General features: G+C 35.1%; 1 protein-coding gene across 1 annotated transcript in view; it reads left to right on the top strand.

Annotated features, from left to right (window-relative positions):
- Positions 1–25,439, top strand: part of LOC149797421 (uncharacterized) — a 112,120-nt gene that overhangs the window by 72,204 nt on the left and 14,477 nt on the right. The window contains exons 10-15 of the mRNA XM_089962210.1: positions 3,973–4,097; positions 9,280–9,424; positions 11,749–11,931; positions 12,841–12,908; positions 21,888–21,988; positions 23,032–23,161. Of these exons, the coding sequence (XP_089818336.1) occupies positions 3,973–4,097; positions 9,280–9,424; positions 11,749–11,931; positions 12,841–12,908; positions 21,888–21,988; positions 23,032–23,161 (752 nt within the window). The remainder of the gene's footprint in view (positions 1–3,972; positions 4,098–9,279; positions 9,425–11,748; positions 11,932–12,840; positions 12,909–21,887; positions 21,989–23,031; positions 23,162–25,439) is intronic.

Raw genomic sequence — 25,439 nt, 5'->3', positions numbered from 1 at the left:
AAAGTTGCTTTCATAACAGGAAATCAGACATTTTACCTGCACATTGGTTATCTGCCTTACACAGCTGTCCCTTGTTATAACACAGCTGGCCCTCGTTATAACACAGCAGTTGGGGTCTGTAACTGCAGACTTGTTAGGTACTGAACTGCAATATAGCAAGAATGACATATATGAATAATGTTAGTTCATGTAAATTAAATATATTTTTTCACTTCAAGGTATTTGTGCATTTAATTTTGTAAAATAAAAAATGTTTAAAAGGGAAATAATGATAGAACCCTGAGCTTCGTGTTTTCTTTCAACTCGTATTGTTATACACAACGTACCAATATATGAACAGTGGTTTTCATATAAATGTTTGAGCTAAAAAATGTTAAAAATTGTATGTAAAAAAATGTTTTATTCTTTTTAAAATTTGGGCACATGATTTATAGTGTTGTTGTGTTATGTCTAGATTAATATTATAATAAAGAGCATATTAATAAGGCAGAGCTGTAGTTGGTACTTATCTAGTACTTAACTTCTCTGCACAAGTTTATTTTAATTGTAAGATTTTATTTGCCTATACTGTGGTTTCCTTTCTTTTTTTTTGTGGGTCTCAATTTTTGCATTTTTGTACATTAAAAAAGGACATTTTCATGTAGATTCAGTTTTCTTCCAAGTGCTGAGCATCTAAGGGAGCCAACACAGCCAACAGCACTAAGCCACTCAAATATTAAAGTATGTGTATGATTACTTACTCAAAACTACTGTCCATAAAGTTCCACCATCAGTACTTTCTGCCAGCCATGGCATTAACATGTTGACTTAAGAGTGGTAAAAGTCAGCTTAGAATTTTGTTTGGATAATGTCATCATTCTGCATGGAAACAGAACATGTGACAAATGACACAGTGAAGTCAGCAGGCGTTATCAATATTTGATGTGTTCAGAGCCCATCAAAAGGACTCCTTTGTTCATGCCTGTCTCCAGAGCCCATCAGAAGGACTCCTTTGTTCATGCCTGTCTCCAAAGCACATCTAAAAGGTCTTCTTTGTTCTTGCATGTCTCCACAGCCCATCAAAAAGACTTCTTTGTTCATGCCTGTCTCCACAGCCAATCAGAAGGACTCCTTTGTTCATGCCTATCTCCACAGCCCATTGAAAGGACTCCCTTGTTCATGCCAGTGTCTTGTACAGATCAAGATAACCACTAAACTGGGCACTAAAAATCAAGGCTACAAAGAAAAATTAAAATAACACTTCCACAACTTGTATACTAAAATTTTCATGGAGATCATAAGGGAAAGGGAAGATGTTATTATTGTACTGTATTTGTGACCTTAAAACATCATCAATCAAACTGATACGTGCTGAATAGATGCATTATATACATCATGTTTTACGGATTGCCCACTCTGTCTGGTGTACATTGACAGAGTGGCAGGGATTAAGTGCCCACTATGAGTAGTGGAAGTCCATGGTGTGCACATAGTCTTCATTAGTAAATATTCATGGGTGTGGGCTGCATTCAAGAAAGAAAATATTAGAAGGGGATTTTGAATGTTACATGGGGAATTCAAACATTCATTTGTTAATATTATATGATCAGGGCTGAGCAAATCCCATAGCCCGATGTCCCATACTAGTCATTTTTGAAGTCGGGCAAGTTAAATCTTCCAAGTTGCTAGTCCAGGACAAGTGCTTTTTAAAAAAGTCAGACTAGTCCTTATTTTCGTGCTTTAATCACTATATCTACCTTTACTTGGCCAATCATGCCCTCCGGGCATACTGAATACTTGATTCTACCCATCTTCGGGTATACATTTACATCCTGTTACCGCTTGACTGCATATTGGGCTAAGCGACCAAATTATCGGCAAATCAAAACACGTCAAACAAAAGAAAGCCAGTATGATCAATTTGCAGTGTTGTAAGCGGTTTTGTTGCAATGAGTTTACTCAATCTAGATCATAACGAGCGGCTCACTATGATTTTAATCCAGCGAGTCAGTGGAATTAAATTAATGAAAGGTACTTTACCGACATTGGGTTGATTGTTATCCCTGGCTTGAATATATTGACTTGGAAGGAAAGATGTTTTGCAGTTACTGCAAACAATATCCAAAACTGGCACACTCTTAGTAAATACTCCACCTAGCCTCAGTCAATTATGCAAACTATTAGAAATCATGTTTGTAATAAGCCCATCCACTGCTGAGTGTGAACGAGGATTTGGTTCAGTGAACTTAATCAAGACTTTAAGGAATTCCTTAAACCAAAAGAGTTTACAAATACTAATGAACATTTCTGCAAATGGACCAGAGCTTGACGACTTTAACCCAGACAAAGCTATCAACTGCTGGCTTAGTACTGGTGCATGTGGCAGACATATACATGGACATATTTTCAAATCCATCAGCTGAAACATATATCCATCAACCTGAAGAAGCCAAATATATAACAACCAAAGTTTTTGAAAAATTTAAATTCTTTTAAGAAATGATTATGTTGTATATTATTTCGTTTGTTTTTTTTTCTATGGATTAAGTACATACGTCTCATCAAATCTTGGCAAGTGATTACCATTTTGGGACCAGTGAAAAGTAAGATGGGACTAGCGAAGAGTAAGGTTGGACTATTGAAGACAAAGGTGGGACAAATGAATTTTCTGAAACCACTTGTCCTGGACTAGTGGTTAAAAAAAATTTGCTCAGCCCTGAATGATGGACTGTGCTTTTGTTGTAGATACAAAAAAATTACAGTGGTTGTTGAAACACTGCTAAAAGATGTGAGTGGTGTCTTCTTTCCCATATAGACATTTGCGATAGAATAGTGTTAGTAAGTGGTGTCTTCTTTCCCATATAGACATTTGCGATAGAATAGTGTTAGTAAGTGGTGTCTTCTTTCCCATATAGACATTTGCGATAGAATAGTGTTAGTTCCCCCCAAAAACTAGAGTTATTTTGGTGGATAAATTGTGTGCAACATTTATCAAAGAGTTTACAAGGGCTTAGTGAGATAAATTAGAACTCATTTTATTCACCTTCATGTACATACTATGACAATTAGTTTGCTTACTAATAATTACTGATATCATTTTCTTCATGTGAGCACCATTTTAATCTTGATAGATGAAGTATTTTAAAATCTGAAAAATTCAGCACGCTTAAATTCAATGTTTTTGTCTCATTTGCTAATGCTACAGATGCTTAGACATTGTGGTTACAGTTTATGACCGTCTATCCTTTAGTTCAGCTTCAAAATTTGGTGTTAATTTTATTTTAAATAGGGCAATATCTCTATTTCCATTCATCAGCATCAGACTTAGCCCACAAATGCATCTATGGGAGGTGCATACATGTTCATACAGATTGAAGGCCAAGGTGGTCAAGGGTAACACAAAAATGCCAACTATTCTGGATTTTGCGGAAGTAAGAATTTAATGTGATGTATCCTGTACTTCATTTTAAGGCACTCTTACTACAAGACAGTATATACACTGATTCCCATGTACAGCAATATAATGAGGGAGTACTGTCTGTAGTAAAAAGTTTGGGACTTGCGATATCAAGCCATTGAAGTTGACTTTGCATGTATCACCCTCGTTTTATTGACAGCTATTTATCTGCATGAATTCTGCTTTGCTTTTTGTGCTACTAGCCTAACTCATTATTATGAAGTTGAGATAGGTTGTGGCAAATTTTTGGGACATAATGTAATCCTTTTTGTGATCGAGCATTTTTTTTTTTTCAAGGTCAGTATATTTATACAGGTACTGTGAATTTATTCTTCATGAGCATACATTTTTGTGGTTTTTGCTACAAGAATAAAATAGTTATAATTAATTGTGGTTTTGCCAAAAATTGAAATTTTGTTTGAAATAAAATTTGTTAATGTACCTCTGATGGGAAGAAGGTCCAGTAGTCGTCACTGATGGATACCTAATTGGTGTGATAACTGTTTGTTTTAGAGACAGTGTAATTTTTCTTTCAGAGAAAACTTTTGGAAATAGCAGGAGAACCTTCTGTGATGACAACAATGATAAACAGGCAGCTGCTATATAAGAGGTTTTCAGGAATTGATCCATCTTTTCTAGATGAACTATTTGAATCAAAATTGTAAGTATAGCACTTAATGAAAAGTACTGAGTTTATAAGGCGATCAGTTATTTTCATGTTCTTGATTTATTATCACCATACCTTAGAATCAGGGATGTTCTGATACTCTCTGCCTATCTATTCTTTCCATCTGAACATTAACACACATCCTAAACTTTTAGGTGAAAATTCATGAAAATTGTAGTTATTTACTGTATGTACTTGCATATAAGCCCAATAATTTAGAAAATAATAAAGGCCTGGAAGGGGGGGGGTCGGGATATCTGCGTGCTAGTGTCTAAACTTGACAGTTTTTAGGTCTTTTTATTGACTACTATAAAGGTTGTAAATCTTGGGCACAAAATAAAAATAAAAAAATTTCTGTGTCATATGACATAGGCATGTAAAATAGATAACTTTCCTTTATCCAACAATTATTAAATTGTTATAAAGTATTATGATTGATTTTTTTATTATTTTGTATGTGAATATTTTCTGATATCTCCAAGACAAAATTAAATCAAGGTAAATACAGACTTCATAATTTGCAAGCTGGTTGAGTTTACCTGGGAGACCAGGCCAAACTATAAGGTACAGTACTTACACAGTGCAAGGTGTACATAGCTTCACTTGAATCTTTATTTATTCCCAAACATATTAGATGCAGATTTTGCTATATTCTTTATTTCGACCAAATTGTATTCTTCCAGATAACATTTCAGCTAGTCCTTATTTGTTTCATTTATGTTGAATCATGCGTTCATGAGTTATTCATTTTCAATGATATAAGTGATCCTACAAATTGAGTTAATATTTTCAAAAAGGTACACTCGTTTAATTGTACAAGGCACATAACTGGCATAATAAAGGCTAAAATTCTAACAGAGATCAACATCAGTCTTACTTTTGTGTTTTGGCTGAACAAACATAACTTGCCACACAATGGAAAACTTGATGTTTTGGCATCTCCTATGTTGGTAGTCGGCGAATTTGTCTTTCGTTTTGTAACAGCAGTACAGGCCAGTTAATCATTAAAGCAATGAAACTGGCTTGTGTTAAGAGGGAATTTTGACCGGCAACTATACCAGTACACAGATGTGTAATTGCCTTTTATTTCATAATACACCTGTTAGCACCTAACTAGGCAGCCTCATGATACCGTACATGTGGCAACTATTTTCCCCTTGTACATCCGACATTATTCCCTTATTGTCAACTTGTAAAGCATTTAGTATTGTTTACTATAAAACATGTATTCTGAATTAGTTTTTCAAGGACACATCTGCTGCGTGGTATGTATTTTCATTCCTTTTAATTTAACGATGGTAATTAACATGGGTAAATACGGTATAAAAATGCCAGGTGTTCACTCGTGTAAGTTTCTTTTGTGAGAATGGCGCTATAGCATATGGATTTACAGCATTCGTAGTGATCATTCTTGGGATTGAAATTAATTGTGGACAATTTTTATTGTTCATTTTTTTATATTTGTATTGTTGTAGAGGTAAAAAATAATTTATGTGAATAATGTTTAAACTTAACATTCTGTTTAGTGAAGCAGCAAATTATTTCTGGAGCAGTTATTATTTTGTCACAATAATTCACAGGTGATACAACAGAACATGTAGGAGAAGAAATGAAAATGAAGACATAATGTAATAATCTGGAGTTATCTGCAAAAATTTGAAGATATAAAATCGGGAAATTGGTGTGGAGCGATACCAAAAATTGGGAGTTTTTTTTTCTCCTCCTATCATGAAAGTTGACAGGTATGGTGTAAGGTCGCTTACATCAAAGCAAACTACAACTCAGCTTTTACAGTATCAGCAGAATTTTCGAAGCATTATTTCTGAAACTTCATTATTGTAATTTGGAGATAACATTAAAGTTTAGCTCAATGGTGCCCATAATTCGACTCAAAGGGATGTACTTAATTCAGCTCATAATCAAACCTACAATGTACATGTGGTGGAGCCATTATGTAAATACGTTCAGCAGCCTAATTGTGAGCATTGAATCAAACCATATTGATTTTCATTGTGTTGTCATACTGGGATTACATTTTAATGAGTTACTTATTTACAATTTTGAACCAAAGTTAAAATGTAATTACCGATGCACTGATATAAAATGTCCAATGCAATAATTCTTAAACAATAATTGAGTCAAAAGGGAGAGGTAGTGTTACAGCAACTTGTGATTGCTAAATTCTCGTCATTGTTTGATCAAATTATACACAAATCTAAATTAGGCAGAAACAATAAGAAAACACAAAATAATTTTTTTTTCAAACAAGTTTGTACCATTTCTTTTTAATAATAATGCATGCCAACCTCAAGAAAAGTATACATGTAATTTTTTTAGTACAAGTTTGTCTAAATAGATGAATTTAGAACTTATCTTGTGCATCTTGAGATGTCTCGGAGTTGTGGGTCGGCTTATACGCGGGTCAAACACTTTATAGTGTTTATACCTGTTCAGTTTGGGGGTCGGCTTATATGCAAACAGGCTTATATGCGAGTATATACAGTATTCCATATGGTAACCTGACGTAGAAGGTGTATCTGTCTTGGTTCCCTCCCAGGGCAGAATCCAAATGTACCAAGATCTAAATTACAGTGAAATTTTTTAATATTTCCTGTCCAAACTTTATTCCAGGATGATGCAACATATATAACAGATTCAGGATTATGACCTCTGGTTCACTATCTAGGGTTTGTGTTGGGGGAGGACACTCGAGCACCGGGATGGGATTCAAATTTATTTTCCATATGCTAATGACTAAGCCTCCAGATGAAAAAAAAGAAATGTTTGTGGGTATACTATCAGTAGTCATTGATATGCCGACTTGCCAACCCTTTTGCAGTAAATCTTAATGGCTATTCCACTAACCAGCATACTGGCTGAGCATGGTTTCACAAAATTGAATAAAAACTGCTGGAAGAAGTTATATGATGGAAGAGAAAAGAGACTATTAGCAATTAAAACTCCTGACTTCGTCCAATTTCCATATCAGTTGGTAATTGCTTATTTGAATTACATGCACCTGCATTGACACTAATTTACTGACTCTGAATTGAGAACTCCACTATGCTCAGATTTGTGACATAAATGCTTGAATATTGAGATATTTCTTTGTTGTTGAGGGTTTTTTTTCATTTTGTGTACCATATATGCTTTTGTGATGAAGCGTGTGAGAGAATAACAATACTAAGGAGGAAAGTTAGAATTTGAGCATAACGAATAACACTGAAAATGATTTGTTGATGCAGTCCACATAAGTGACAATTGTATTGAAAATAATAATATATTCATATGATCTAACATGCATAAGGTTATTTACAAAATTACTTTAACATAGTATGTGATAAACCACATAGTTTAAATTCAGACCTGAATGTAAATTTGTAACCATCAAACCAAAAAACAATCCATTTGGGAGCTGAGACTGCCATAATGTACATGTAACCGAAAGAACCATATTTCTTTTTTATGAAAAATATATTTAAAAAAGATTTGTTTCCAAATGTATACACATAACAAAGGATACAAAGACATGAAAGATATGACACTTTAATAATGAATGTAGTATGATTGTGAGGGGCCCCGAGTGGTCTAAAGCACTCTCCGTTACAGATCACTGCCATCTCACCTCTATCTGCGTGGGTTTGAGTCTTGGATTCGACTAATGTGAGTGTGTGAGAAAGCTTGCCAGTAGCTTCTCATGAGTCGGTGGTTCTTTCCGGTGTTTTCCCAGGTTCTTCCTCCACCATTAATACTGGCCGCCATGTATAGCCTATCGTGTGCTGAAAAATGGCGTTAAACCCTACAACAGTAACAACAACAACAAGTACCGTTGTGAACACCATCATCATACAATGTTACTGCTGAGAAATTCATATGATGCTAAAGCAAGTTATGTTCAGATGATATAACATGCCTACAGTTATTTACAAAATTAACTACAACATAGGATGCTATACCCCAAGGCATTTGGTGGGGTGGTGGTGGAAAATTTAAAAATTATGCTCTCTAAATATACAACCCGTATTTCAAAGAATTCTTTGCAAGTGACGCTTAGGATGCTGACCCATATATTCGTACACCTTAACTATCTTCCATTGGCTGAATGAGTCATGTGACCCCATTCCTGGGTTTGGATGGCTCCCAATGGTCAATATTGCTTTGTTTCCAATGCATAACAAGACCCATTCACCCCTCATCACAAATATCCTTGCACTGGCACAAATAGTTTTATTTTTTCTTGTTCAAAACAAGTTAAGAACCATGTGTTTGTGAAGGTGCCTGCTTGGTTTTGGATTTTTCCACTTATGTCTTTTTAGGTGACCATCAGTCAAGTGATTATAAGTCATGCTGAAGTTGATAACTTTCATTAGCATTAATCCAGAATTCCACTTTTTAAAATGTGGTGCATGTAACATTTTGAACTATTTACATTATAAGTGAACTGCGACCCGTAGTTGTTATCGTGTGTGGATTAAGTTGGCGACTGATATGAGAATGGGATTAGCCTACTTTTGTACTTTTTACTTGTTATGCCAGTTATCACCATGTTTTGTGAAAATGAGAAACTCATTCACTCAATTTTATTTTTGAAAGTATTGTTTAGACAGTAATTTTCTCTACTTCATACAAAAGGTATACCATGTTTGATAAGATTAGTTGATTTGGATTTGTACCAGTAAAACTTGGCTTTATATGAACGTTTTCTTTCCTTGTCGTTACAAGATACAGACAGTTGTGCAACGATAGTGGAAATGCTGAAATATACCTTGATAAAGTATTCCATTATCTTGAACATTATTTTCAGTAAACTGGTTTTGGGATGATGATCATATCACATGAGAGTAGCGGATCTGTATAAATATGGATTCTACATTTTGGGAGAAAAGATCAGACTAATCTGAAAGCAAGAACAGTGATTGCTAAAAGAGTATTTGCTCAATATAAAAAATAATGTTTTGTGATTTCATATGAGCTCGATCATCTTTGCTTCCCAAGGGCAGTTGACACACTTAATTCCATGTATGATGTGAATCGATGGCCCTTGGCTAACAAAGATAGGACTTGGTATTCTGTTGCACTGTGAAGAGGCATATAAAAGAATACTACTTTGGTAAAGTATAGGCATACAGTTTGTTCAGGGATAACTAACTGTATACATTACTTTGGGTTATTGTAGATACAGTTATGAGGAAACTGTCAAGCAGATTGAGACCATTGTCAACCCTGTGGAGGCCCAGAAATCTGTTATGACCCATGAAAAATGGGAAGAACAGGAAAGACAGATGTTGGAGAGAGTGAAACAAGAGAGCCTTCATGAGTTGGTAAGATATTTATCCCATGCTTTAGCATTGTAAATCTTGTTATATCTATTGCCTATTGCCTTTTCATCTGTGCCCCACCCCCTGTGGGTTTGGGATGTTGAATAGGAGAAATGAGAGAAGTGTTATCCCTCGTACTATATATTAGTTAAATTTAAAGAAATGGTATGAACTCGTATCATTAAAGGTTTTTTGACTGGTTTATTGGATTAAAAAAAGACAAAAGTTGATTTTACAGAAATTGAATATTTTTTTTAATACAGTGGAATATAATTTTCAAGGTCTTTGTCAAACTTTAAATCAAAACTTTTGTAATTAAGTCTTTTGTTCAGTGATGAATTTTTAACCAGATCATCTTAAGGAGTTTAGGTTGTTTGAAAAATGTTTGTAGGTTTTGGTTTGATTTGGCACACATTAATACAGGGTTAAACTTGTTTCTTCAGGGCGTAAGATTCTGATACTTGGCAGTTGTTTGTTTTTTAAACTGATAGGACATGTTTACTGTGTATATCATGCATATACAATTTTAGGAGTACATGTACAAAATCTTTGTATAGTTGTTGACACTAATGACATTAATTACATTGTTTTACATGCTAAAAGCTATATTTGTCAGTATAGATATTCAACTTGAAGCATTGCTTTCTTGATTTGCTAATTATTCAGATTTCTTTAGAATTAGAAGTTTGAAAGGAAATCAAAACTGATATCAGTTGTTCATTCTGTTATTGTTTCCTCATACCACCATAATGCAGTTCAGCCAAGTCAAGTTAATATTTCTATTCTGGAAATTGAAATGATGCTTAAGCTAACCTGGTCATAAGGCCATTGACCTAATGGTACAGTCCAACCTTTGTATAATGGTACAGTCCAACCTTTGTATAGCGCTATGTGTTGTCCCATTTGTTAACATTTCTCATTTCCAGTCTGGAGGCCATATTTCTGTTACAGTTTTAATCAGACTTGGAAAATTGGCTTATATAATTAAGATCTCAGATTATTTTCAGTAATGAATGCGATATTTTGATATTAATGAGGTAATCTTACATCTGCTTGGCTGAGCATGTTACCATGCAGAAGGCCCTTTTTTAGGTTTGATTTAAATCTAACTTTGAATATGTGCCAAGAGTCTCAAAAACTCGAACCACCCTGGGGAATTTTTGATGGCCCAAGGGCCGCATCACATTTATTATCTCTCATGACACCTTGTGACGCCAACCATTTTGTGGGCCACATGGTACAGCTTGGTGGGCTGCATGCGGCCCATGGGTCGCCTGTTTGACACTCCTGATATATGCTGTGTCATCTAGATATTTGGAGAGTTCGATAAGGAGTGACATTCGTGCATATGAATGAGCCTTGCGGTTAATTTGCTGAACTTGTCACTGCTCTGAAGGCCATATTTCTGATTTGATTTAGATTAAACTTGCAAATAAGTTTACGTCAACAAGATCTTTGAAGAGTTTGATAATGAGCAGATGCATTCATATTAATTAGGTGATCTTGCCTCTTATCAGCTGAGCTTGTTACCACTCTCGGTGCCATATTTTGATCAGATTTCGATCGAACTTGGAATCTTTATATCATCGTGATCCTTGAGGAGTTTGATAATTAGAGAGATCTGTGCATATTAATGAGGATGATGATGCATTAGATTGACTGAAATAGTTACCGCTTGGGGAGGTGATATTTCTGATCTGATTTTGATAAAACTTGGAATAGAGGCTTTTGTTTAAACAAACTTGGAATATATGTTTATACAGTATCTTCATTATCTTGGAGAAGTTTGATAAAAACAAATCCATCATATTAATGAGATAATTTAGCAGTATATTTTTTGAATTTTATTTGGATCATGATATTTTACAAATATGATAATGAGTAAGATACCGACATATTAACGAGGTGATCTTGCATTTGATTGACTGGGCTTGTCTGATTTTTACCTTTGTAAGATACAGACTTGTTTTAAATGGTCAATAAGGTCGATAATGAGATCCATGCATATTAATGAGTTGTTCTTGTATTTAATTGACTAAGCTTGTCAGTACTCTAGAAACTCTAAAGACTATATTTATCATCAGAGTTTGATAAAACTTGTTAAATAGGGTGGATAAGTTTAGTAATGAGTGAGGTCTATGCATCTTAAATTATGCTTTTATATTTGGAATTAGTTTTTATCAGACTTTAGTAAAATAGATCAGGTCAAATATTGGCTGATACTTTATAAAGGCCTGTATTCTTACTACAATACTACATACGCCTGTATTCTTACTATTATACTATATAAGACTGTTTAGTGAAATTGTCCTTTCTGTCTTGTCCAGCTGGATTCCTACCATTACCAGCCAAAGGTCACTAAGGATTTTCAGGAACCAGAGGGTACAGATTACGAAGATTACCGTGGCGAGGCACGCATCCACTTTCGATTACGTCATGAGTGTTTCCAGAAGGCTCAGGAAGCTTACAAACGTGGCATGAAACAGGTTGCTACGTTCTACTCCCAGCAGGTATTTTCTAGTATTTGTAGTATTGCTGGTAATTCACAGAGAAATGGAAGAAGATATATGTTTCTTGATGCTGGATTTGTATAACAAACTGAAAAATGGGAGGGGAGTATTCTTATGATCTATTTCCTTTTTTCTTGATTAATAACAAAGTCATAATGACCTATCAAAGGTCAAAGAACAATATTGCCCAAATGTATTTTGTCAGACCCAATAAGGCCTCTTGCATAGTTACTAGTAGTTTTATGCTTTTTTTAACTTGTTCCATGTCTCGGGTTCTGTGTTAAAGTTTTGGGCTGTAGTACTTGACTATTTGTTTGCCCCACTATAAATGTGGTAGCAGTACATAGTTTTGTTCTTGTCTTTCCATCTGTCTGTCCATGCAGTTACAGTTTGCATATAGGTCACATTCTCAGGCACTTTGGTGGAACATAGCGCTTCATGAACATATCCATTTTTCTCACATGAAAACTTTGAGAATTGGGTGAGTAGATTTTGTTTTACATTTTATCATACAAAATCTCTAGAAATAAGACAACTTTGTCCAATGATTATATATGCTAATCAATTTAAAAGATAAAATATAACTATCAAGTAAATCACTTTTTCAAGTAAGCAGACCTTTGATGGCTTTACACTAGGATGATGTGAGCTATAAATTAGAAATATGGAACACTTATTCTCCACCACAGTGCCTGTAATTGACCTAGGTGCAAATAGTAACCAGGATATAAGAGATGGACAGACAAGACTAAGATTGTAAGCTCTACCACTGATGTGTTGTGACATAAAAGCTGGATGTACATTATATGTACGTAATAGATTTTGGCATTTGTATTCGAGGGACACCTACATTTACAAAAGCTGGATCTATGTTATATGTACGTAATATATTTTGGCATTGTATTCCAGGGACACCTACATTCACAAAAGATTAATGAGGCTAATGCAAGAGCTGCAGAGCGAATCATGGAGGAAAGGTTAGTTACACATGATGAGAGAAAGTTCATAAATTTTGATTTCATAAGTTTTTAGCTGTACTGGTCAGAGACAAGAAGAACTTATGGGTTGGTCTGTTGTCCATACATTGTGGGTTGGTCTGTTGTCCATCCATTATGGATTGGTCTGTTGTCCATGCATTATGGGTTGGTCTGTTGTCCGTACATTATGGGTTGGTCTGTTGTCCATACATTATGGGTTGGTCTGTTGTCCATACATTATGGGTTGGTCTGTTCATACATTATGGTTTGGTCTCTTGTCCATCCATTATGGGTTGGTCTCTTGTCCATACATTATGGGTCAGTCTGTTGTCCATAGATTATGGGTTGGTCTCTTGTCCATACATTATGGGTTGGTCTCTTGTCCATACAGTATGGGTTGGTTTGTTGTCCAACCATTATGGGTTGGTCTGTTGTCCATCCATTATGGCTTGGTCTGTTGTCCATCCATTATGGCTTGGTCTCTTGTCCATACATTATGGGTTGGTCTGTTGTCCATACGTTATGGGTTGGTCTGTTGTCCATACATTATGGGTTGATCTGTTGTCCATCCATTATGGGTTGGTTTCTTGTCCATATATTATGGTTGGTCTGTTGTCCATCCATTATTGGTTGGTCTCTTGTCCATACATTATGGGTTGGTCTCTTGTCCATACATCTGCCCATTAGCACATCAGTACTCCTCCTGAACTACGTGGATGATTACATGAAACTTTACAAACACAATCATCCCATTGTCTATTTTATGCTGATTAAAAAAGTTTCACTTGGACATCCATATGACCAATTTGAAAATCTAGTTGATCTTAACAGAAGAATGTCCCAATCTGGTTTCCAATATTGCCACCACAGTGGCCATCTTGAAAATCTTTTTGCTAATCCATCTGAATGGAAAGTCATTATGACTTGGGGGTTTTCACCTAGAAGATATGATGTTTCAATGGTCTTAAATGAAAATGGAAAGTCATTATGACATGGGGTTTTCACCTTGAAGATATGATGTTTAGATGGTCTGAAATGAAAATGGAAAGTTATTCTCTCACTTAGTGTAAAGAAATGTATAAAAACAATAGGGTACCAGACTGTGACTAACGAATCACGTGACAAGATCACTTCCTTTAAAAACACACAGCAATTTGTTTAGCTGCATAAAAAAATTGTTTTATCAGTAATGTAGTTGGCAACATGAATAACTTACTGCAAAAAGATCAACATGTCATCAAGGGAAAGAAAAATTCTCAGTTTAGAAGAGAAAATGAAAGTAATTCAACTGACCAAGGGGGGGGGTCGAGGATCCTTGCAGAAAACTGATGTCGGAAAGACACTTATAAACAATATTGTTAAAGATAAGGAAACAATTCTGCAGAAGTTGGAAGGTGAAATGAACAGAGAAAGGAAGATTGTTTGAGCCAGGAGATGTTTGTATCCTGATTTGAATTACAAGAAAAAGCAACAATTTTGTCAGTTGAATTGGGATATGACGACTTTACCGCAAGTAACGGGTGGTTGCACAGATTTCAAGTGCGACACAATATTAAGTGTTCAGTCCTTAGTGGAGAATCAGTTGATGATAATAATGAAGTTGTCAATGATTGGACTAAATGATGTATGCAGGGGATATGGCAGCAAGGATCATTTTAATTGTGACAAGAGTGGTTTGTTTTTTAGACTGTTATCAATAGAGTGACAGATGATGTGATCTGTAACATAATTATAAAGACAGTTTTAAAACTATATCAATGGTTATTCATAACATTCTTTTGAAAATGATGAAACAGTTTGTTTTAAATTTATTTCACAACATGCATGTGATTTTTTTAATGAAAATATTAAATATTTTAGAATTAAATGTATTGTGACTTTCTTCATATGTATTTACTATTCGCATTTGTCGTCCCCCTCTAGAAAGGCCACCCTCATTATAAGGCCACTTCCCTGCTGCAATAAGGGTGGCCTTATCAGAGGGGGACTACTGTAATATTTTTAAAAAGGCACACACATTTATTTGTACAACGCACATAACCATCATAATTTACATGTTCACGAAAAGTGGCAATAATAAAGGCTAAAATTCTCACAGAGATCAGCTAAGATCAACATCAATCAATTTTAGTTTTGTGTTTTAGCTGAATAAACACAACTTTCTACACAGTGGAAAGCTTGATATTTCGGCATCTCCTATGTTGATAGTCAGTGAATTTGTCTTTTGTTTTGCGACAGCAGTACAGGCCAGATAATCATTAAAACCCTGAAAATGGTTTGTGATAAGAGGGAATTTTGACCGGTAAATATACCAGTTTAACATTGGTATATACAGTACAAAAAAAACAGGTGTTCACTTGTGTAAGTTACTTTCATGGGAATGGAGCTATAGCATATGGAGTTACAGCATTCACAGTGATAATTCTTGGGATTGAAATTAATTGTGGGTGTTTTTATTATTGTGGCTTATTTTTTTGTTCTGGTTTATTTTTTTAATTTTTGTATTATTGTAGAAGTTAAAAAAAATCATTAATTAACGTGAATAATGTTTAAACTTAACATTCTATTTAGTGAAGAAGCAAATTCTTTATACTAAAATAATTATTTCGCCACATCAATAATTCACAGGTGATACAACAGAACATGTAGAACTTTTCTTGTTTGGAAGAAATGAAAATCGAAGACATAATGTAATAATCAGAAGTTCTCTGCAAAAATCAGAAGATGGTATGAAATCAAAAGGTTGGCATGGAGAGACCCCAAAAATCGGGAGGTTTGTTTTCCTCCTGGCATGAAAGTTGACAGGTATGGTGTAAGGTCGCTTACATCAAAGCAAACTACAACTCATCTTTTATGGTATTAGCATAAATTTTGAAGCATTATTTCCAAAACTTTATTATTGTATTTTGTAGATATGATAAAAGCACAATGGTGCACATGAATCGACTCCAAAGAATATACTTAATTCAGCGCATAATCAAACCTACAATGTACATGCGTTGGCACCATTATGTAAATACGTTTAGCAGCCTAATTGTGAGTGTTGAATTGAACCGTATTGTTTGTTCGTTGTGTTGTCATACTGAGATTACATTTTAATGAGTTTAGGTATTTACAATTTCAAAAGCAAAGTAAAATGTAATTACCAGTGCACTGATATAAAATGTCCAATGCAATAAGGCATAAACAAACAGTAATCGAGTCAAAAGGGAGAGGTAGTGTTACAGGAACTCGCGATTGCTAAATTCTTTTCATCGTTGGATCAAATTATGCACAAATCTAAATTAGGCAGAAACAATAAGAAACAGAAAATTAAATTACTTTTCAGACAAGTTTATACCATTTCTTTTTAATAATCATGCACGCCAACCTTGAGATATGTATACATGTAATTTTTAAAAATACAAGTTTGCCTAAATAAATGCATTTAGAACTTACCTCGTGCATCTTGAGATGCCTCGGAATTGTAAGTCAGCTTTTACATGGGTCTTGCACTTTTTAATGATTATACCTGTTCAGTTTGGGGGTAAGCTTATATGCAAATGGGCTTATACGCGAGTATATACGGTAAATAAAGGTCAGTTGTGTGGGTCTCTGTTTTTTTTAAATGCACATGTTGATATGCATATTTCACCAAGACTTCATGGTCATTGTTCGTGTTCAGCAGGTAGTCACTCATGACAGTGCATTTAAATCATAAAATTTATCTGTGCATTACAATTGTGGTTGTAAATGACAGGTGGTCACTCATAGAGGTTGCTTAGGGCAGTTTTTACTGTAACTAAAATTTTATTGAGAATCCATTTTACAATATACCCCTCAATTGTTATCTTCATTGGCGGGTATGAATAACAAGTGATCAGGGATGGTCCTGGCTTTTAAAAAGCTGTTGCCAAAAAAATCGCTAACCTCAATATTTTGTCGCCACTTTTCAAAAAGTGTTGCCAAAACAAGTAGTGTACATTTTTCCAAGTGTTAATTTAGTCTATTAATGTAACAGGCAATGAAAATTACAAAAGATGGGTTAGTTAATACTTTAATTACAACAAGCATTAACAAAATGCTACAAAGCGTTACATGAAGATCTGTCGCGATTTTAGGACTGCCCACTTGTTGAATGCAGTTTCAAAGTCTAATTTTTCACATCTGTACATGCTGATTCTCATTAAATTCTCGAGAGATGAGATGCAGAGCTTATTTCTGATGTCAGTTTTTATGAGGTTCATCTTACTGAATCCACGTTCACAGTCTACAGTGCTGACAGGTGACACCAGTAGTCTCTCAGCAGCCCCACCCCACACCCCACCCCTTTAAGGCTAGCTTCACAAAGCTTGTAGTGAATTGCTTCCTAAATCCCAAGAATGATCACTGAATGCTGTATAAATTTTCTCGACAAGCAAAATAGGATCTCCATTCCCACAAAGGAAACTTACATGAGTCAACACCTGGCAATATTGGACCATATGTATAAGCATAAATTCACACCCAATTTAGGGATTCTTTCACTCCCGTATTTTGAGAAATAAATAATTATTAATTATGCAAAACTGTTTGTTTTTTTGTGCTATTTCTTGTTGCGGAGTTTAAGTCTCTGCAGCCGTAACATGGAATTGATGGCAAAAGGAAAAGATCAATGAGTAAAATGCTGCACTGGCGACAGATATAATTGTGATTGAGATTTTTTCCATTTGCTTTGTATTTATACACAGTGGGTACTTCAAACGCTATCAGTTTTCTATAAAGGTTCAGCGAAACTATTGTATTGGTATATGTAAAAAAAAACACAGAAGGATTAGCCATACAATTAATTGTATCTGTTCTGTTCGCGTCTTCAGAAGTTGGTCAGTTGTAGGTATAGTGCAGTAGCATGATTGACTATCGCAGCATGCAGTACTCAGCCCAGATGTCAGCATAAGCAGATTATGATGTAACAATGCACTGTAAAGATGGGGTCGTCAATACGAACAAAGGATCGTTTGTGTAACAGATTGATTCCAATGCATTGCTTAGTTGAGTTTGTGGCTTCCTTTCGTTCTCCCTTTTAATTTATCCAGTCCAAATCCATGATTGTATGTACAAATTAAATAACCAAAAAGTATGTCACCAAAAAAATTGCCAGATGGGATATTTTTGTCGCCAATAAGGGAAAAAAATCGCAATTTGCGACATTAGCGAAGCCCAGGACGATCCCTGAGCGATGCATGTGATCACATGTCCTTACAACATCAGCTGTTTGGACACTTGCCTTTATTTTCATTTTCATATGGATAGCCTCATTTCCCATTGGTAGCCTCCATAATTTGATCTCTTCTTTTGAATCTTGCTCTCAGTCTGGTGTCAGCTGGAATATCCTGGCCAAAGCCTGCACATATTTAATTAACATATAAATAACACTGCATAGCCACGTGATTCTTGTGATGATAAATGTTGTAATTAAAACAAGAATTAATTGTTTATTTTGCTGTGTTAATTGATAATGGAATAGTAGTGTCCTAGTACACAAGGAGGGTCACAATCATCAGGTAACTGAAAATGCTGAAATTATTGCCCTGTAACCTCTCTTTTTCCCCTCTTCAAAAGCAACAGATAAACTGCCCTGAACAAGTATAATCTTTCACACTGACACGTCGTTGTTTCATCTCTCTTTCTCACACACACATACACACACTAAAATCAATGTCTTTTCAAGTTCTTTAATTTTTTATTGCAATATGATGATGAGGTTACTGTTCCTTTAAGAATACAAGTTGCATTTAATTTCTTGATAACATGGGCTCATATCATTATGTACAGTTTACCAATAAATAATACCCATTGGGAATCATTTTGCCAACATAACACACCAAAACAACTACCAAGAAGTATGCCCTAAATGCAGATCTTGCACACAGACATTATAATTCAGCTGTGTTTCTCTCTTTGTCTCTCTCTCTCTCTCTGTCTCACTCTCAACTAATAAAACCTTTTTTTCTTGAGTACTTTTATTTTTATTGTAAAAGAGAGCAGAATGAGACAATATTTATACATTTATTTTCTATGTTAATATTGTTAGGTTGTCGAGTTTTGTCTGTCATGTGGACCTTGTTTGGGTACAATCCTTTATTTTTCTTAGATGGTCAGTGCCACAAAATAATAAAAATTTTTACGTATAATTTATTGTACTCTAAAATGAATAATTATTTGTGCAGGAAATATTACATGAAATAAAGTATTCTGCAGAGATATTACTCTTTTCTAATCGCATTACTCAAAGAGGGACAGAGTCATCCGTGTCTTTTGAACACATTGATTTTTGTGTGTCTTGTCTGCATTCAGCAGAGAGTAAGATATAAGTGGCAGCATTGACAGCAGCAGCACTGATACACCGCTCCCTCGAAAACTCACGCCCGGATAACTCGCGATCCGGCTTATAATGCAGTGTCCGTCTTGGCTCCCGATTTTTTCCAGAGAAAATGTATTTAAAATATCTTTAAAATATGCTGAACATGAAAAAATTACGATAAGAACTGATAAATTAAACTTTGATACATTCTCGTTTTATCATCGAAAATGGTGATTAATGCCCGTAAAAATATAATCCATATTTTGAAATTTGCAAGTTCTGAAGAAGAATTAATTTCAGAGATCTCGAAAATGCTTAATTACGCGTATTTGGACGCCAATTTTTGATCTGGGACGCAGAAAATCACTGAGGCGGGATTCCTCCGTACGCATGTAATAGGTGCGCGGGAAAATTCAAAGATTTGCCGGTCCTGTTTCAGCCACCTGCTTTGTGGGAAAATTTGTTGATCAGTTAACTGTGCTGATATTTACAATGACAGAATTCAGTGACTGAAAGACTCTTTGATGTACTGTTGCCATTTTGTAAGAGTACATTAAAAAAAAAAAAGAACATGATGCAACAGCTAGGCGGCTAGTTCAAAGGCTTTGACTAGCGGCCGAGTGAGAAAATGTACTGATATTTAATGATTGACTTAAGAGGCAGAAAGACCCAGTTTTAAAATCCTAGCGAGACCTCTGTTTAAAGATATCATATATTATGTAAGTTTTTATGATAAATAGTTGTCAGTATACTGTAAATAAACAGTCTGGTGAAATAGCGATCAATGAAAACTTCTGGTAAATGCTAACAGGTGGCAACAGAGAATGAAATAAACACCAATTAAATGTCTTCCTGTGTGAAAGTCACGTTCTAATCCTTTAATTCCGTTTCAGTGTAAACATTATAATCACAACATATTATGTTCCTTGAAAACATGAAAAGAGTCAATCGACCGTCACATCGAAACCCGTGAGTACTTCTGTGAGAACCTAATTACATGTACATGCCGGCTTTGTTTTGATCAACAACTTGGGGAAGTGTTTGTTGCATTAAAAAAAAATCAATTACAAGAGACCTCGGGTGCTGGATTAAGGGTCTTGGAGCTGCCTTTGACATAAAGCAAAACAGTAACAGAGACAATGACGATGATAGTGACTTTGAATGTTTCAGTGAAACTGATGTCATTAATGCCGAGGCTGTTTGGGAGAAATTCGTACAGACTCATGGTCCTGAGATGGGCGTTTCTCTTGATGATATGGAGGAGTGGATTTGTGCTGATAATGATTGCCCCACAGCCGAATACATGTCAGATGAAACTATAATTATTTCTATAGCGAACAAATTTGCAGCAGAAGACAGTTCTAACTGGAGTAACACAAGTGTTGAAAGTGATGCAGACGCAGATGTTGCACCCCCCACCCCTCTGCACAGGAAGCAATCAGATATTTTGATATTGCCATAAGGTGGCTGGAGACCCAGAATGTTGACTACGTAAAGCTCATGCAGTTGAGAAATTTTAGGGATTTTGCTTGGCGGCAGAGAAACCAAGGAGTAACACACACACAAAAGAATAACTGATTTTTTCAAAAAGTGAATTGATATTTGTCAAGCATGGCACAAATGGCAAGTATTAACTTGTTCTAATTTACGTTGTTTTAAATTTGTAGACCAATTAAATATGTCTGTACTGATTAACCCTTGGTTTTTTTTTGTTTTCCATTTTACTTCTATCACATTCAAAAATATTTATCTATCTATTGTTTGATCGACACTGTTTCTCGAAAAGAGTTGATCTTTTGTATATAAAAAAACGTCTAATTTGGATCAAACAATAAAACTAGAATGTATCCAATTTATCATAAAAATTAGTGATGTAGTACACAATGTGTGAAGTGGTACACATGTTAAGCGAACGGAAACCACGTGGAATAATGTTTTCGATGATCGCCTCAATATACTGTAATTTATCCTGAAATTAATGTTGTTCCTGTGAAGAAATAATAAAGTACACCGTTATGAAGAGATATTTATTAACATTTAATCTCAGAACGATTATAAAGTGAGTATTCAACAGTATAATCTGCCTACCCCCCCCCCCCATTTCTCCGTTATGTCGTCAATCGCTTTATTGATTTTGGGCTTATTTTATAGGTCCCTCGATAACTCGCACCTCACTTATAGTGCGGTCGATGTTTCTGGACCCCAATGTGCACGAATTATCAAGGGAGTGGTGTACAAAGATTTTTTTTTAAAATTCATTTTTGTCATATTTTATAACTTGGTACAGTATTAAAGTATGTCCAACTTTTGTGCCTCAGTGAAGTAGGGCTCAAGTCTGACCTGCACAGTGTCATCCTCATGGCAAATGGTGCAGCATCAGTTATTTTAAGAATATGTTTTTTTTGTTTTTTTTTAGTCCATGTACACATCCTGTTTAACTTGAACTTTTGAACATTATTCCCCTATGTCAGATTTATGATAGTACTTGTGTCTTTCTTGTATTTTCAGATTATATCGTTATCATAACACTGTTTGCAGGCAGGACATAGCATTCTACTTGATATATTAACAATGATATTGTCTTTAATATGAAAAATATTATGGCATCTTCATCCTATCAGACTATAAAAAATATGTTGTGGGTTTTTGATTTTCAGAAGGAATGAAGTCGAAAATTTGTCTGTGCTGAACTTCCATGATCTACATGTTGATGAAGCAATAACAAGACTGGCTAGGATTCTGCCAGAGAAAGAATTAGGTTTGTACCCTTCAAAGGTGTGAAAAGAATCTCACTTAGATATTTATTTTGTCACCAAGGATTATGATAAATGCTTGGGTTTTTTTTTTCTCTGAAGATTACTAAGTTCTTTACTTAATCGGACATGGAGTGAAATAAATAGAAGCAGTTAATGGTAAATCTAGTTGATTATTTTTTTCTTCAACAATGTTTTAAAAAGAATTTATGATATTTAAGCTTATAATTAGTCTTGTTAATTATTGATATTGATAAAACAACCAATCATGAATTTGCCAGCAACTTGAACATAAAACTTTTCAAATATGGATAAAAAGTGACCTAAAAATGACATCCTGTTCTTTACTACAGGAATGATTTCTTATTTAATCTCATCCCGCTTTAATAGTTGATAATTTTAGTGTGCAGTCAGCCTTGTTTTCCTGTATATCAGAATATGAAGAAAATAAAATATTGATGAGACCATTTGTAATGACTTCTCAACTGTATGTGACTTGTATCTCTGGGCATTTATACAGCCATCCTATTATATATTTATTAAAATGTAAAAATATATTTTCCTGTGACAGTTTTGGATGACACAAAGAATGTATGTTTCACAGCAGTAAATTTTGGCTTTTTGTGTGTCTAGTCTGCCAATTGGAAACTCAACATAGAAATTACTTTTGGTATCCATGTGCATGCCCAGCCACGTTAGATAAATCTCATCATCAGAATTTCCAATGTATGTCTTTTGTAGCTGCATTAAGGTGGTCACCAGTGTTGCAGACTTGGGTATTTTAATTTTGGCTAGCTGTTTTTGAGCAATCTAAAGAGGTTATATGGTGGGTACATTTGGACAAGATATATTTTTATTATCTGATTATAACCCTGCTAAATTGCTAAAATTTCTTTGCTGCAAAAACTTTTAGCGTTAGGGTACTATGAGAGGGTGATATATAAAATGGTGTAAAAATGGACTTCATTAAAATTTAAAGAATTGCACCCATGCCTATTGTACATCAGAAATTAGTAGTATATGATCTTTATGACTTCAACTTCTACAGAATTGCAGTTAAATCCAGATCGCCGAAAACAGCACATCCTTATTATAACTGGAAGAGGGAGCCATAGTCGTGGGGGTATAGCCAGATTACGACCAGCAGTGGAGAGATACCTGAGGAAAAATAACTATAGGTATAATATTTTGATCACAGTATTATTACATTTGGAGTTTAAGTTGGACAGACTATATGAAATAATGGAAAGATATACATTAAATGAAAATGATACCACTTGGCAAATCCATTCTTCCATTCATCTTGGAAGGTACTACTCACCACAAGCAAAAGTAGGTCACAGTAACCTACTTTTCTTGCTCCTGCAACTTTGTAGGGTTTTTAGTTCTAATCATTGACCAGAAGAGCTTTTTGGGATGGCCTGTTGTCTGTCATTTATAACTTAACATCAGGTGTGTTGCTGTCTGTTTGCACAAGTTTGTTTTTGCTATGCTTTCTAATCTGTTTGGAGGGTTAGCATGAAACTTTACTCCCAAAAATTCATCCCAGGGTTTACTTGGTCCCAAATAAAATTGGTGCTACTCAGACATCTAGTATGGCTACCACATGAGCCATCTTGAAAATCTTGTCACTGCTTATTCAGAATGGATGGTCATATCAACACTAGGTTTCACTTAAAGACTTCATGTGATGTCGGATTGGTTTAAATGAAATTGGTCTCTATCTGATGTCTAATCTGGCCATCACAGCGCCATATGAAAATCTTGTTATTATTACTGCAGAACAGGTAGTCATATATTGACATGAGGTTTTTTATGATGTCAAGCTGGTCTTAAATGAAAATGGTACTACTTGGACATCCACCATAATGGCCATCAGAAAATCTTATCATCACAACTCCTCCTGAATGCATGGTCACATCAACATGGGGGTTTCACTAAAGGACCTATTATTTTATCTAGTTGGTCCTAAATGAAAATGGTGCCAATCTGATTACCAATATGGCTACAACAGCATCCATCTTGAAAATATTGTTATAGCTACTCCACCTGAATGAAAAGTCATGTTGATGTGAGATTTTCACCAAAAGAGTTATGATTATTTGGTCCTAAATGAAAATGGTGTCGATATGGTATCCAGTATGGCCACTACAAAAGCCATCCTGAAAATCTTGTTGCTATTCCTCCTTGATGGAAAGTCATATCAATATTAGATTTCACCAGAAGACTTCTTATGGTGTCTGTTTGGTACTAAATTGAGATGGTTCTGATGTGATATCCAGTGTGACGACCATAGCAGCTATCTTGAAAATCTTGTTCTTGCTTTTCTTCCTAAATGGAATGTCATATGATACAAAGTTTTTAACAGAAGACTAATTATAGTAACTAGTTGGTCCAGAATGAAAATAATGGCAATCTGACTTCAGATATGGCTGACCCAATGAATATATTGAAAATCTTGTTTCAAATTCTCCAGAATGGCTGGTGGAGCCCCAGGTGGCAGAGTGGTCTAAGGCACTCACCTTTTCAGATCAATGGCATCTCATTTCTATCTGCATGTGTTCATGTCTTGGGCTTGGCCAGTGTGGATATATGAGATACTGTGCCAGTAGCTTCCCTTGGGTCAGTGGGACTTCCTGGGGATAATCCATGTTGTTCCTTCACCACGGATGCTGACTGCCATTTTATACCCCGTCATATACTGAAAAATGTTGCTAAATCCACAAAACCAAACCTGAATGGATGGTCATATCAATGTAGGGTTTTAACTAAAATTCTTCTTAAGGTGTCTATTTTGACCTGAATGAACATGGTGCTAATCTTAATCCACTATGGCCAATTTGAAAATTGTATTGCTCAAGAATAGCAAACTGGTTTACGTCACCGTGGAGTTAAAAAGAAGAAAGGGTCTTGAATTCCTGTAAATTCTTTTAATACAGCAGAGTGTCAGTCCTTTTGAGGGCCTTGGTTGGATTATGCCACATTCGAACTGGTGAGATGCAGCGTTCTGCAGAATTTTTGTTCTACACCTTCTCTCAGAAGTGAGTAGAATCAAAAATTCACTTTGTCCACCTGTATCTGTATCCATGCATGTGTAAACAGTTCATCTGTAGGTTTATCCAGTCAATCAAGAGTGCAGCTACTTATCTGTTGAGTCAAAACTTGAGCTGTGGTTGCATCTTGGGATAAAGCTTGTGCACACCATCACCAAGTAGCTGTTGTTAACATTACCCCAGGTCTTATACTTTGTAACATATTGCCACTATAACTCTAATAGGTAAGTTTCACCATACTCGGAAAAAATGACCTCATGTTAACAAAATCTTGAAATTTGAAAATGAGGTGCCCATTGCTGGGAGATTAATATTATATTCCAACCTTATTTGTACATGTGAAAAAAATGTATACTGCATATATGCCTAAAAAAAATATCCAGTTAAAGAATACAAAACTAAC

The sequence above is a fragment of the Sinohyriopsis cumingii genome, chromosome 6, assembly GCF_028554795.1.
Source record: "Sinohyriopsis cumingii isolate HCF-2022 chromosome 6, ASM2855479v2, whole genome shotgun sequence".
Taxonomy (NCBI): Eukaryota; Metazoa; Mollusca; class Bivalvia; order Unionida; family Unionidae; genus Sinohyriopsis; species Sinohyriopsis cumingii.
The sequence above is the reverse complement of the archived record's forward strand: the minus strand, read 5'-3'. Positions and strand labels throughout refer to the sequence as shown.